General features: G+C 33.0%; 2 protein-coding genes across 2 annotated transcripts; both read left to right on the plus strand.

Annotated features, from left to right (window-relative positions):
- Positions 1–579: 579 nt before the first annotated feature.
- LOC107791003 (cytokinin dehydrogenase 5) lies at positions 580–7,260 on the plus strand. Its single transcript, XM_016612981.2, has 5 exons — positions 580–1,688; positions 2,295–2,422; positions 3,029–3,304; positions 4,438–4,700; positions 6,741–7,260. Exons 1-5 carry the CDS (start codon positions 1,109–1,111, stop codon positions 7,075–7,077), a joined length of 1,584 nt encoding a protein of 527 aa, XP_016468467.1. The 5' UTR covers positions 580–1,108; the 3' UTR covers positions 7,078–7,260.
- A 2,831-nt stretch (positions 7,261–10,091) lies between these two features.
- LOC107776491 (putative ubiquitin-conjugating enzyme E2 18) lies at positions 10,092–14,355 on the plus strand. Its single transcript, XM_075226130.1, has 6 exons — positions 10,092–10,249; positions 10,375–10,478; positions 10,623–10,725; positions 11,427–11,490; positions 13,678–13,766; positions 13,880–14,355. The coding sequence occupies exons 1-6, from the start codon at positions 10,220–10,222 to the stop codon at positions 13,973–13,975; spliced, it is 486 nt and encodes a 161-aa protein (XP_075082231.1). The 5' UTR covers positions 10,092–10,219; the 3' UTR covers positions 13,976–14,355.
- The last annotated feature ends 248 nt before the right edge of the window (positions 14,356–14,603 follow it).

A 14,603-nucleotide genomic window follows, 5' to 3' on the forward strand; every position in this document is an offset into this window, starting at 1 on the left:
TAATCTACTAATATATGAAGAAGAAAAGGTTGAAAATTAATATCGTCAAATTTCAATATTTACAAATATTGAACGTCGGCTGCAAAGTGATTAACTCATTCAAATACTAATTTGACGGTGTATCTCCACTGAAATGCTGGATTTGTTTTCCCACAAATTTCACCCACAAACTTTGTTTTAAGTGATGTTCCTATTGAGAGTCAATTTCTACCATTTTTTTGCAGCTTCAACCTTAAATACTACTCCTAATTTTCTCAACTTCAAATTTAAATATTATCCAAAAAACCGACAATGCATAACTTAATTTTGAATTAGCCAATCATTCAATTCCAAAATAAAAACTTAGGAAAAAGAAAGGAAAAAGAAACCCGTCGACCAGTCCTTCCGCCACGTGAAGGTTTCCTTTGTTCATGTCCCCACACAGATCCTCTGTATCCCTTTGTGGGCCCCTACAATTACCTCTCTTGTGGGCCCTAGAAGTTCACTCGTGTCAGACCTCATCCCTCGCACGTGACATTCTCTTTCCCTCCTTCTTCTTTTCCTTCTATTTGTCCTATAAATACCCAACCTGTATCTCTTATCCTAGACAATCCCAAAAGTCATATAAACAAATGTTCCTTAACTAAACAAATTCAACAAAATGAATCCTTTTCCTCTTTAAAAACACAATACTACCACCATTTTTACCACCTCTCAATCTTGCATTTCTCATTTCTCCTCTTCTTCTTAATTCTTCTTCTTCATTGTATCTTTTGATGCTATTAATGAAAAGTAGCTAGTATCTATAGCTAGAACGAAAAACAAAGATTGAGATTGTGAAAATCTTTAAAGTGTAATCTGTCTTACGTTAGTCCCACGCTACTGCTGACGCCCCTTCTCTTGTTCTTGGTACTCCTCCTCCTGCCACAAAGATTTTGTTCCCTTTTCCCTAAGTGTCACCTCAAAACTTTCAAAAACATAGTACTCTATTTATACCAACTTTCAATAGTTTTCACGTATATATATTTAGTACTCCTATCTAACTAAATAACACATCCCTCACACCATTTTCCTTTATCTTCACTTTGCTATACTTCTTTGTATAGAAACAAAGCCTTCCTCTTTACCTATGGCTACTAAACTTTTGTTGACACTTGCTATATGTCGGCTTATTGTAACCGTTGGGTTTACGTTTGACCCGACCGAGCTTTTACGGCTCGGGCTCAACGGAAACCTCAGCGTAGCGGCAGCCGATTTAGAAACCGCCTCCGTGGACTTCGGCCGGTTGCATAGAGCCGAGCCGATGGCGGTTCTTCACCCAGCTACAGCCGAGGACGTAGCGCGGCTTGTGAAAGCGGCGTATGACTCGGCTCGTGGCTTCACCGTGTCGGCTAGAGGACACGGACATTCTATAAATGGTCAGGCTATGACAACAAAAGGAGTTGTGATTCAAATGAGCGGCGGCTCTAACTCTAAGCAGAAGTTATTGACCGAGGTTTCGGAGAAATTCATGTATGCTGATGTGTGGGGTGGAGAGTTATGGATAGATGTGTTGACGTCCACCTTAGAGTATGGACTTGCACCAAAATCATGGACTGATTACTTGTACTTATCTGTGGGTGGTACTCTCTCCAATGCTGGTATTAGTGGACAAGCTTTCAATCATGGCCCTCAAATTAACAATGTTCATGAGCTTGATGTTGTTACAGGTGCGTTTAATTTAATTTCCCCATTGCATGTAAAAAATTTCTTTTCAAGTGAAACTCCTCTAAAAGTTAAATAATATCGTAAAATATTCACTTATGGTATCATTGCCAAAAACAATAATTCTTACATTCTTATGTTTAATACTTAATTCCTAATAGCATTTGTTAAGAAAGAAAGTAGATGCCAGATATGTTACTTTAGAACAATAACATGGGATGTTAGGATGGTTTTTTGTCTTGTAATATCTTTAGATGTGGTGTTTTATCAATAACTTTATTTTGTGTTAAGTAGGAACCCCTTTTTTTCAGAATATGTTTAGAGATATGTACTTGAAATTGTGTGAGTACCACATGGGGTGTTTTTGTTTTTATGCTTAACTCATCTCTCTTATACTAATAGAATCTCTTACTTTTGGGCATGGTGTAATCATTGTCATTAGTACCAATAATTCTTATTCTCTTAAGAGCAATGACAATAGATTGTCATAATAATTGATTGTTTTACACACCACTCTTTTGGATTTGGGGGTAAAATTAGAAAACAAAAGTATATAATTAGAACCATTTTTATCATATATTTGATGTGACGCATGGAATGTTTGAAAACAGGTAAGGGTGAGCTATTAACATGTTCAGAAAAAGAAAACTCCGAGCTGTTTCATGCTGCTCTTGGTGGATTAGGACAATTTGGGATCATAACAAGGGCAAGAATTGCACTTGAACAAGCTCCCCAAAGGGTAAGTATTTAATTTCTTTTTGTCCTAATATAAATGCTAGTACTAAATAGAGAATATTCCACTATTTTGATTGCCTTTTGTTTTCTCTATGGTGGGGTTTTGGCTGGTTGAAGACATTTTTTTCTTAGTATTAGTTATTGGACAAGACACGAAAGGTAGTTTGTATAATTCATGACATAAGAGTAAGGAAAATGGGTCCATTGTTAGTAGCTTTTTCCAACTTCATATTAAACCGCTGTTCTTAAGCTGGCACTGTTGTTGACATATTACTTTTCCCACTAAAAATGTTATCTCACTTTCTATTTTCATTTTTATTTTTCTTCATAACTCGTGAATAATTAAAACAAAAAATCTACTTTTCTTAGCGTTTAACTTGTATAGACAAGTGTGCTTTAACACAAGTAACATATCTAATTTTTTAGCTTGTTAATCCTTTTATTAATGAACGGTTACTTATAATTTATCTTTACGTGATATGATAGAGTAAACATTCTCTTTAAGACGATTACCTATAGTTATTTTTTAATAACATAATAATGTAAGAAGTCTTTTGACTGTCAAATTCTGTCAAATTAAAGTAAACTCATTTATTTAATGTACATGCAGGTGAGGTGGATCCGAGTTTTATATTCGAATTTTTCAACATTTACCGAAGACCAAGAATATCTAATATCTCTACAGGCAAAACCAGCTTCCCAAAAATTTGACTATGTTGAAGGATTTGTTATAGTTGATGAAGGCCTCATTAACAACTGGAGATCTTCTTTCTTCTCCCCAAGTAACCCTGTGAAGATTTCTTCTCTTAAGGCTGACGGAGGAGTTTTATATTGCTTAGAAATCACCAAAAATTATCACCTTTCAAATGCTGATATCGTTGATCAGGTTTGTATACCCACTACTCTATTTGAATATTATTATGCATGTTTCGTTACAGATATTCTATTGTTGCTAAATCATTATTATGTTAGTTAATTATTTCCTGATAGATTATATTAAGTAAAGTATCTTTAGTTTAGTTTCTTGATTCCTGCACACATGATTCCCATCTGTATTGACATTTGAATATAAAGAAAAAAGTTGGATAAAGTTATTATAAGATGCGCTAGTAGTAGTTAACCTTTAGCTCTCTGATTAATGCATGTTTAGTGCGAATAAAGCCTGTAAAGTAGACAGTGTTTTGCTAAGTGAAGCTATATAGGTGGCGAAGCTATACCTTAGGAGGCCTGTTTTCTTCTTTTATTTCAATTACATGCTAAATATTACTACTACATGTTGATAACATATTTTTTTTTTAAAAATTTAAAAGTGTATACATCTGTAAAAGTTTTAATATTATTAGTATAGCTTTCTCTGTGGTAATATATAGCCTAATATTATTTACCAATTTAAGTGACACATAGTATAAATTTTGTAACACTGCGGATGTATATATTAGTTAAACTCATACTATTAAAAAAGAAAGATAGATTAAGAAATGTGGTAAGTTATTTAATTGCTGACATAGAAAAATTAATTAGAACTTTCTACAAAATTTAGTTGTCGCTATTCCTGTTTGGTACATATCCAAAGCTATTTCTAGGAATAATTTAAGTAGATTATTATATTATCTGTTCTTCACTCTGATTATTCGATGACAACATTCGTCGTAAAAAGATGGAACACAACATGCACAAGAAAACATGGAAGATCTTCCACAATCTATCAGCTCTGTCAGATCCTAAGATAGAACGCAAACTTTAATTGTTTATTAGTATTATATAATATAACTATATTATAATATGATTATATCTATGCCGTCCACTGACCACCCACCAAAATTTGTTCCATTAAGTCTAATAATTCTGTTTTATAGAAATGAATTTTTAATTGGAGTTGCATGAAAACTAATTAAAGGTTATCCTGACAAAAGTAACAGTTAAGCAGCAACTACCTTTTCTGTACTTTGTTTGCAATATTTTAATGTGTGTTAACGTGAATTGTAATTGTTCTTTTTCTTTTTTTGTAATGAAATGCAGGAGATAGAGACTTTGTTAAAAAAGCTAAAATATATACCAGCATCAGTTTTCACAACAGACCTTCCTTACGTGGATTTCTTGGACCGGGTTCACAAGGCAGAGTTGAAACTCCGGTCTAAAGGGTTGTGGGAAGTGCCACACCCATGGCTAAACCTATTTGTTCCAAAATCAAGAATTGTGGACTTCGATAAAGGAGTTTTTAAGGGCATTTTGGGGAATAAGACCAGTGGTCCCATACTCATCTACCCCATGAACAAGAACAAGTAAGTTCTTAATCCAAATTCTTTTTCCTACACTAGATATTTATATATTTATTTTATTATAGTTAAATGATAAATATCAAAATGCAAATGAAAGAATCATAATTTAAAAAAAAAAAGTAGTTCGGTGCACTAAACTGCGGCTATGCGCGGGATCCGGGGAAGGGTCGGACCAAAATGGTCTATTGTAAGTAACCTTAACTTACCTTGCATTTCTAAAGAGACCGTTTCCACGACTTGAACCCGTGACTTCCTGGTCATATGACATCAACTTTAATAATTACGAAATAGCCATAATTAAGTGATTAAAATTAATTTGAAGACAATATCAGCAGTCCCATAATCAATCTGACTTTAATGTCTATATACTATAAGTAATCGTTCATAAGAAAATATACTACGTATTATTAATTAGTAACTTAAAAAATAAATCAAATTTGGCAGCTAGTTGAAGTATACTATAATGTAAAAATATTTTACACGGTCAGTTATATAATAGTTGAATTCTTACAATTATGGCTTCTTCTTCTGATATATACATACCGTCATCTACCTCTGTCTGTTTCTTACGTTGGTTGTCTGCAGTGCATGCATGCAAAAAACACTAATATGTAGTATGTACTATGCTATGCATATGTGTAATACATATATACTTTGTGCTGTTTTTCATGACACAAACTTTGGTAGAACTCGCTATATGTCCATGTCATGTACATCCCCTCACAATTTGGATTATGTTCATTAGACATCGCACCCGATTTCTGTAATTTTATCGATAATTACGAAAACGTAAAGACCAAATTTTCAACCAATCTTCATATTATGGTCCATTGGTCCCTCCCCTGCTAATTGCTTGAGCAATCGTTCAGTTTTTGCTGTAATTTTGTTTTGTCCCAGCAAAAAGACAGCAAAATGACTAGTAAATTGGCGTGAATCCAAAAGATATGAATAGTGACAATCCGACGTTCTATACCAAACACCATACCCCCCTAATGACCCCACTTAAAGGCGAATTCAAATTCAAACTTAATGATTTTAGTATTTTTCTTTTTTAGGTTTTTAGCATTGATTCATGCACTTTTAGAATTTATATTTATAGCATGGGTTCGATTTCCTGCGGAGAGCCTTAAAAAAGTAGTTACTATGATTGTATTAGAATAAACTGTTTATAGTACAGTCTTTGAGGTGCGATTCTTCCTTTAATTCTGCGCGAGTGCAGAATGCTTTGTGTTTTAGGGTTGATTTTTAAAAATATTATTAAATTTTATCTAATCCATAATAATATATATGCTATCCGCCCCTTGAACCATCCCAATGCTTTAATTTGGGGTCAGTGGCTATTTCAGTTCATAAAATATGTCGTATGATAAGTGGCATGTCCATCTAAACACGTGGCATGCATGCATTATACTAGTCCAGCTAGAACTATGAACCTTATGTCTATTAAATCCAAAAAAAAAATTCGAAGGTACAGAAATGGTCCAAAAACAATCAAGATCCTCTTGTCAGGAAGATCTTCACTTTGGGGACCAATTCATGGCTCATGTAACAGTTATACTTCCTAACCTTATCAAAAAACAACCCATGAATCTTCGAAAATCTTGTTCTAAGTACGGCAGTCCAATCAATACGACAAATTTATTGTAGTATATGAACGCTCTTATTTAAAAGTTTTAAATTATTTAAAAAATAGTTTAAAAGTCTATATAATTAGATATGAAACACCTTTATTAAGTTGTCTTTACGTTTGAATATGCTTCTTTGGTACAAATTTTGTGTCTAACAACTTAAGTTATTAAATGAAAGAGACCGTTATAAAACTTATAATTCTAACAGTATAAATTTTTATTTTATATATTTGCATACATAATCTAACTTATTATGGATTTGTGGCATGTTTCTACTCTATTTTCTAGATAACTAGTTCTATTTATTGTGAGTAAGTTAATCGTATAGTTTTTTTTTACACTTTCGATATATAGAGGTTACGCATTTTCTCGAGATTATATAAAGCTCACTATCTTGACATTGATGTATGTATAGGTGGGACGAGAGGAGTTCAGTAGTGACACCAGAGGAGGAGGTTTTTTACTTAGTGGGATTTCTGAGGTCGGCATTGACAAACAGTGACGAGACACAGACATTAGAGTACCTCAGCAATCAAAACTACGAAATATTGAAGTTTTGTGAAGATGCAAATATCAAAATCAAACAATACCTGCCTCATTACACAACACAAAGAGAATGGAGGGACCATTTTGGAGATAAGTATTGGACCAGATTTCAGCAAAGGAAATTAGAGTTTGACCCAAGACATATTTTAGCTACCGGCCAACGTATTTTCATGCCTTCTTTTAATCCTAATACTGCCTCTTGGTGACGCATGCTATAGTCTGTTTTAAGATATTAATTAGGATTAATTAGGACTATGATCAAATTTAATTAGTGATAGATTGAAAGGATGTCTAATATATTTGTTGTACATATCAAGTGGAAAAAAGAACAAGAATTAATTCACTTAATTATTTAGTAAAGAGAAGCATTGTTCCGCTTGGGTTACAAATTTTTGGACTTGTAATTTTTTTTTGTCTTCTTATTTTTCCTTTTTTTTTTCTATTCGTGTAGTACGGTTGAAGAGTGGTTGGCTCTCAATAATTTGTCATTTTACACGTATGAGATTTAATTATTTAATAGTGTAAGACGTCGTCTTCAAGAATATTTTATTTTTAAATGACAATATAGAAGAAAAAGACTGCGTCTTTTAGTCATGAATTGCCATATTCCTTGTGACTTGGGACATTATTTGTAGGGTATTCAGATCCTATAATTGATCACGAGGTAAAGGAATGTATGAGCATTGGATAATAGAAAGAAAGATAGAATTTTTCGTGACTTAGTGATCAAGTCTTTTTTTTTAAATAAGTAGGGATGGACAGCGACTCAACTCCTTATAATGAAGAACTGAAGAGAAAAAAAAAAGAATGAAATTGAAGTCGTCATTTATTAGACAAGGACCACGTGCTGTGTTTTGCATACCAAGTTAGTATTTTGGTGATACATATACCTTTCCAATCAATAAATCATGTCTTACTAAATGGTTTAAGGGCTATCTCCACCCTTTGTTTATTAATAGTGTCTTCATTAGTTATTCAAATTCAATAGAGTTCATTTTTAACCCTTTTGACTACTTTCTCAGTTATCGTTCAAAAGTCTAATTAAAATTCTTCTCATATTCATATAACCAATATTTTTGCACAAGCTTGTAAGTTGAAATACTATAATTATTATTCAGTTCAAATGAAATCTCAAGGTGGAAAAGAGATAAATATTGGATTTGATGGAACCCATTTAGTCGAAAAGTTTGGCAGCCTTCAACATGAAGTAGCCATATCTTTCAGATATGAGCCCACTTTATGAAAAGCCCAATATGATTTGTAACGTAACCAATTTGGGTGTCAATATCTCGTAAACTTCGTTTGGATGTTAATATAGGGGAAAAGAGGTAGAAATGCCATGAGATAGCCGCTCTAAAAAACTGCTATTTAGTAATTAGCCAATATATCTTGAATTTTAGTTTTTCAGTTTAAGTTTTCAGGATAGAAATACCCTAAATTATCCTGAAATTAAAATTTTAAATTTAAATTTTTAGGATAAAATAAGTATTGACTAATTTCTAAATAGCAGAATGGACGTTTGTGTACTGTCCCCGGAAAAGAGCTCATCTCTTAAGAAAAAAAGAAATTGCCAGAAAGAGTGGACGAGCTTTATTCATCCCACCATAATTTTGGGATGATAAAAATCCTCTCTTCTATTTTATTGAGCAATTTTCTAGCTTACTAGAACAAGGAAAATGAAAGGGAATTAACTTTAGGATACTTTATTTTTGTGTAAATAAAGTAATAAACCAAGCTCCATTAAGCTGGATAGAAAAGAGGAATTAAATTTTTTACTCAAGTTACAGAAAACGACTAGTCTCCACACACTGGTAATGAAAAAATTTCTCCAAATTAAGTCCTACAAAAAGTAATGGGACTGTTACACAAATAGTAGTCAAATTTACTATTTATTTTTTCTAGCCGATATTCTTTATTGATTATACATATTTATATACATATTATACATAAATTATACATAGACTAGCGATTTGTTTTCATCACATAATAAAAGATAAATGCAAAATATCTGAAATAAAAAAATGTCAAATTTAAACCGAATCTAATGCAATAAATTTGATTAGGGGAGTACAAAGAAAACCGATAAACCATACCAAATCGATAATTCGAGTCAAACCGGAAAAAAAATCCGATGTGGTTTGGTATTGGAAAATAAAACCCGACCATAATTGGTTTGGTTTGGTTTTAACTAAAAAAGGTCAAACCGAAACCAAACCAACCCGATAGCACATTTATATAATTTTTAAAAATATTTTATACATATAAATATTTATTGTAATGTAATTTATAAATATTTCTTAAACTTTTTCACAATTTTATCTTTTAACGTATTATTTCAAGTTTAGACTTAAAATTCTTGAATGATAAATAAATTTTATAGCCCATAAATGTAGTAACTCAAACAAAGTTCAAATCAATACTAATGCTAACAAAAGAAATTCAATTCATATTAGGAATGACGATAGTGTTGGATAATTATTTTAGTTTTATATTGGTTTATAATGAAAATGCATAATTTAGTTTATCTTTTTCTTTAGTGTTTAGTTATGTAATTGATATTAGTACTTATTAGCTATATTTATTTTAGCATGACCTATATAGTAAGATTATGTTAATTTTCATTATGACGTATTAATTAGCAATATTTATTTTATCTAATTTTATTATTTTATCTCTGTTATTGAATATTTTAGTATAATGCTATGACTTATCTCATATTATTGTGTTAGTTTATTGGAAAACACATTATATAGTTGTATTTTACTAGGACTTAAGAAATATTTGGAGCACAAGTTACATATTTTATGCTATGAAGACTTTACCGGAAAAAAACCCGAAAAACTCGAGAAAAATCGAGATTGAAAAATCCGACTTTGTTGGTTTGGTTTGATTTATAAATTTAAAAACCCGATACTATTGATTTGGTTTGATAATTGAAAAATCTGAACCAACCCGACTTATATACTCCCCTAAATTTGATCCTCTAATGAATGAATAAAGGTTTGTCAAAATCCAACGTGGACTTTAGGTCACGTGAACTGCCTAGAATATATGCCACGTGTCTACATTCACTTTGAAACCGCACGTGATGATCCATCTCATCACAAAAAACCGCTGTCCCAATTGATCAGTTTCTGAACAAAATCTACTTCTTTATGAATTTACAACATTATCCAATTACCTTATCAAATTATAAAACAGCCCGAAAATTTCTCATCACATTACATTTTATACCCCCAATAAATTAATAAAGATTAACACCGACGTCCACTCTACGCAGACAGTTGTTTTCTCGCACTATCTTTTTCTCTTCCTGTAAGAACTCAACCACCCCACTTCGTCAAAGCCATGACTAACCCTTCTGCTTCTTCTCGCAAGGTTTGTTTTTTGGGTCTATATGTAAAATATTGTTGAATATTTGTGGCTTATATGAACAAAATTTTAGTTTTTTTTTTTTGAATTTTTTGGCAAATGGGGTTGTTGATTGAGTTGGAATGTAGTAGGCTTTGAGCAAGATCGCTTGCAATCGGTTGCAGAAAGAGCTTGTAGAATGGCAAGTTAATCCTCCTGCTGGATTTAAACACAAAGTTACTGATAATCTTCAAAGGTAAAGAGCTCTTTATCTTTTATTTTTTCTTATATAAATTTATTTAGTTTTCATGTATTAAGGGTGGAATTAGAAAAAAGATTTAATCTTTATTGTTTTTTCCCGTGAATCATTTTCAATTTATGTTTTTTGTTGGGGTGGTAGATGGATAATTGAAGTCAACGGGGCAGCAGGGACTTTGTATGCAAATGAGATGTATCAGCTTCAGGTTGATTTTCCTGAGCATTACCCTATGGAAGCCCCACAAGTGAGTTTCTCTCCTTTTTTTATATTTTGTTTAATTTTTGTTATTTTGAATAAAACTTTCTCTTGCTCTGTTTTATATCAGTTTATGGATTGAAATGATCAGTAAGAGAAGAAATTGTGAAGTCCTTAAGGACTAAAAATTTGTTTAAGTGAAGACTTAAGCAGTAGGCAATGATCAGTTAGTACTAGTAAGAAATGTTAACCCTTCGGGGTGGCCGAGTTGGTTGAGCAGGGGATTTCCCAAATGGGAGGTCTAGGGTTTGAAACCCATTTGCATACCTCCTCGGTCGAGCCCGTCGCACGAGGTTGCCTAGTGCGGTTTACCATCCTGTGTGGTTTGTGGGCTTACCTTGTGCGCACCCGAAGGATAGCGGCTGTGGGTTCCCTTGTTAACAAAAAATTACTAGTAAGAAATGCCTAGGCTTATGGTGAAGTGTACATGGATTTATAAAGTAAAGCCCTTCAGAATTTTCTCAATTAATTTACTATTAACTAATAGAAGTACATTATATTATACATGTGTTAACTTTCTTATTCCATCAGCTTGGGTTCAACTGCTTTAAATACTTCAACTTGGATCTAATATCTAACATCATATGTCTCAAAATGCAAAGCATTCTGTTGCTTATTTGATATTCCTATTAGTTTCCTCTTTCAGTATATTTAATTTTTACTGTAGCATTTTATTTTTATATTTGGCAGGTTGTTTTTATCCCTCCAGCGCCATTACATCCTCATATTTATAGCAATGGGCATATCTGTTTAGGTTTGTTTTCCCATCCTATGCCAAGCATTTATTTGCTCACTTGGTCTTAATTGGCTTCCTATATGCAAAAGTGATAAGTAATCAACGTAACACTTGAAATCGAGCAGTACACGTAGGATAAAATAACATATAGCCTATAATTGCACAACATGAGATGATTGAGAAGCATTTCCCCCTATTTTGTCAGAATGGGCATTTTCCTATGGTATCATGAATTTGTACGACAATTGGATTGCAATTGGATTGCAATTGTGCCAACTGTCTTGTTGTTGTGGCTGTTGCATCCTTGATTATGGTTCTCTTTTTTCGTGTTGCTACACAAGAGAAATCTAGCCTAGACATGGTGGCATTTTTTATTTAGCTCCTTGGACTTGTTGTGCATTCTTTCGTTTGTATGTGTCTGTTGAAACCATGTAAATGAACACCAAAGGAGTCTATTATTGTTTAACATCTATTTTCATTGGGCACTTTGAAGCTTAAAAGTGAATCTCTTTGTCAAATCTACTAGTGAAAGCAAACAAATGAATTCAGATAATACCACTTGATCACTTTAGTGCTCTGCACCATGATTATATCTTATTTAGCAGCCTCTTCTAACTTAATCTGTAAAAGATTGTCAGAGTACTGAAGATGCCATTGATTCATCAAAAAAAAGATTGGTCGAAATAACTGGCCTGGTAGTTTGATATTAACCTTCTTAAGATGAACTTGGTAATTTTGAACATAAAGCAAATAGGCCAAAACTAAACTACTACCGTATCTTAGCATAGTAGGCTAGTGAGTTCTGTCCATTATTACATATTATGTATTACATTATAGTTTTGACTCTGATTATTCTAAGACTGATATTCTCTTTTTCTTGTTTTCCTGTTATATTCTTTTTCCATGGAAAAATCCTCTTAAACTACATATCAAGATCATTTTTAGGTAAAATTTTCTTTACAGGATTAAAAAGGTAATCGTAGGGTTCATTAGTTGTACCAATAACCCTCCTGTTTTAGCATGCTTAGGAGCTGATGGGATGCTTGTATTCCCTGTTCCATGTCTATATCATCCTTGTACCTATTGGCATCATTTAGGTTAAGATTAGAAACTGTTTTATTGTGTGCTTGTGCATCCATCATTTGATTGGGCCCTGCTGAGACAAACTATATGTTCTCTTCTCATTGTTAATATTTTTCTTCCTTTTGTCCACTTTGTTTCTTTATTTTGGAGGGTGTGTGTGTGTGTCTGTGGTGGTCACTATTAGGGGCTAGGAGTAGTCTAGTTAAGGGTCACTAGTATAGCTGGTTTACTCTTATTCCAATACTGCCAGGTAAATTGGTAGAGTCTGTCACCTCTGTATTGTGGTCCGTTTGGAAGAGGTGTCGGGTGCTGCAGAGTATTGATTTTGCAAAGACTAGGGAACGTAGCACCTGCAATGAGAATGTGTACCATTATTTTGATCACATGTTTGAAATACTGGAAATTGTCAAGTCTTGTTGTATATATGTTGGAGAGGCGTAGACTTTAATCATCAGCATATATATTGGCTCCTCCGGATTGTTAAGCCCTTTGTTTTTGAAACCACAGCCCACAAGTTTAACCTGAGACTTCTCATATAAACACAAATTTACTTCCTGGACAGCTACTGAACCATGTTTTGATCTTCTTTTCAGTTAGCTTTTCGTCTTACTTGCTAAGTGAGAAAGAAAAAAAAAAAAGAGATGATCAAGAGAACACTAACACATTTGAAAATATGTGAACTAGAGAACATAGGTGAAATTTCATACTAGCTCTCCGATTTTGTTTGATTGACCTACTGTTTCAAAAATTCAAACAAATGTATCTATAAAATAAAGTTGCTTTAAAAGTTTTTAGTAGTTAGTAGCAGTTGTCATCTAGTTTCTAAATGTACACAGTTTATTTCTCGAAGGAATATATTTGCTACTTACAAAAGTTGATCAATCCCCAGAAAATTGATTTTAGAACAGTCAATTCTACTAGCGGGAGAATGGCATAATTTGTAGCACAGCTACCTCCTCCTTCAACTAATAGTCTTATGCATTATATGGTGACATATTACTTTGTATGACCTCTGTTATGTAGCAGCAGATGATTTTGGTTCTTGTGCTCGCCACAAAAAAAAAAAAAAAAAAAAAAAAATCGTAACACTTGCGATTCAGCATTTACTGTTTATGTTTGCAGACATCCTTTATGATTCATGGTCCCCCGCGATGACTGTTAGTTCCATCTGCATCAGCATTCTCTCAATGTTGTCTAGCTCAACTGAGAAGGTCTGTTAGCATTTAAACTTCAATTGAATTTTACGTTTGTCATCTCTTTATTTGTTCTTGAACTTTTAGCCTTTTGAGTAGAGGGGTCAATTTTACCTTGCTTGTTTGAACAGCAACGTCCTGCGGACAATGATCGCTACGTGAAGAACTGCAAAAATGGCAGGTCTCCCAAGGAGACGAGATGGTGGTTCCACGACGATAAGGTGTAGTTACACAAGCTACATATGACTGCAACACAAGAAACTCCAACTCTCATGCCAACTGAAAAAGTTCTTCTCTTCCTTTCCGAAAAGCAAGAGAAATTGGTTTTATAAAAACAAGTACTAGAACAAAAAAAACTGACAATTCTGAATTTGCCAGCTTACATTGATTGAGCTTAGCAATATTTGAAAGCTGCTGTAAAGCAGCCTACTTGTATAGCAGTATTAGTGCTTCTGCTTAAATGTGAGACAGCAGCATATGTTGGAATATTATGTTTTATGTTATAATGGGTGTGGCCTTAAATTGCTGACCCTTTCACCCATCTTATGTGATGTACCATGTAATCTAACTTTATTTGCTTGATTATAAGTTGGGGTTAAGAGTTTTACTATAAGTGTAATATGACTTTCCAGTACCTGATTCTCTGCAGCCAATATTTATCATCTTTAGGTATTGAACCAAAAGCTTAAAACTTCAAATTTGAAACTCTTTATGTTCAATATAAGAATAACATCTTACCAAATCCTAAACACAAGAGATTACTTAGATTAAAAACTACTACCTCCATTTCACTTTAGGTGAACCTATTTGCTTTTTAGTCCGTTTAAAAAAGAATGACTCCTTTTTAAATTTGAA

Source organism: Nicotiana tabacum, chromosome 12 (genome assembly GCF_000715075.1).
Source record: "Nicotiana tabacum cultivar K326 chromosome 12, ASM71507v2, whole genome shotgun sequence".
NCBI classification, from domain to species: Eukaryota; Viridiplantae; Streptophyta; class Magnoliopsida; order Solanales; family Solanaceae; genus Nicotiana; species Nicotiana tabacum.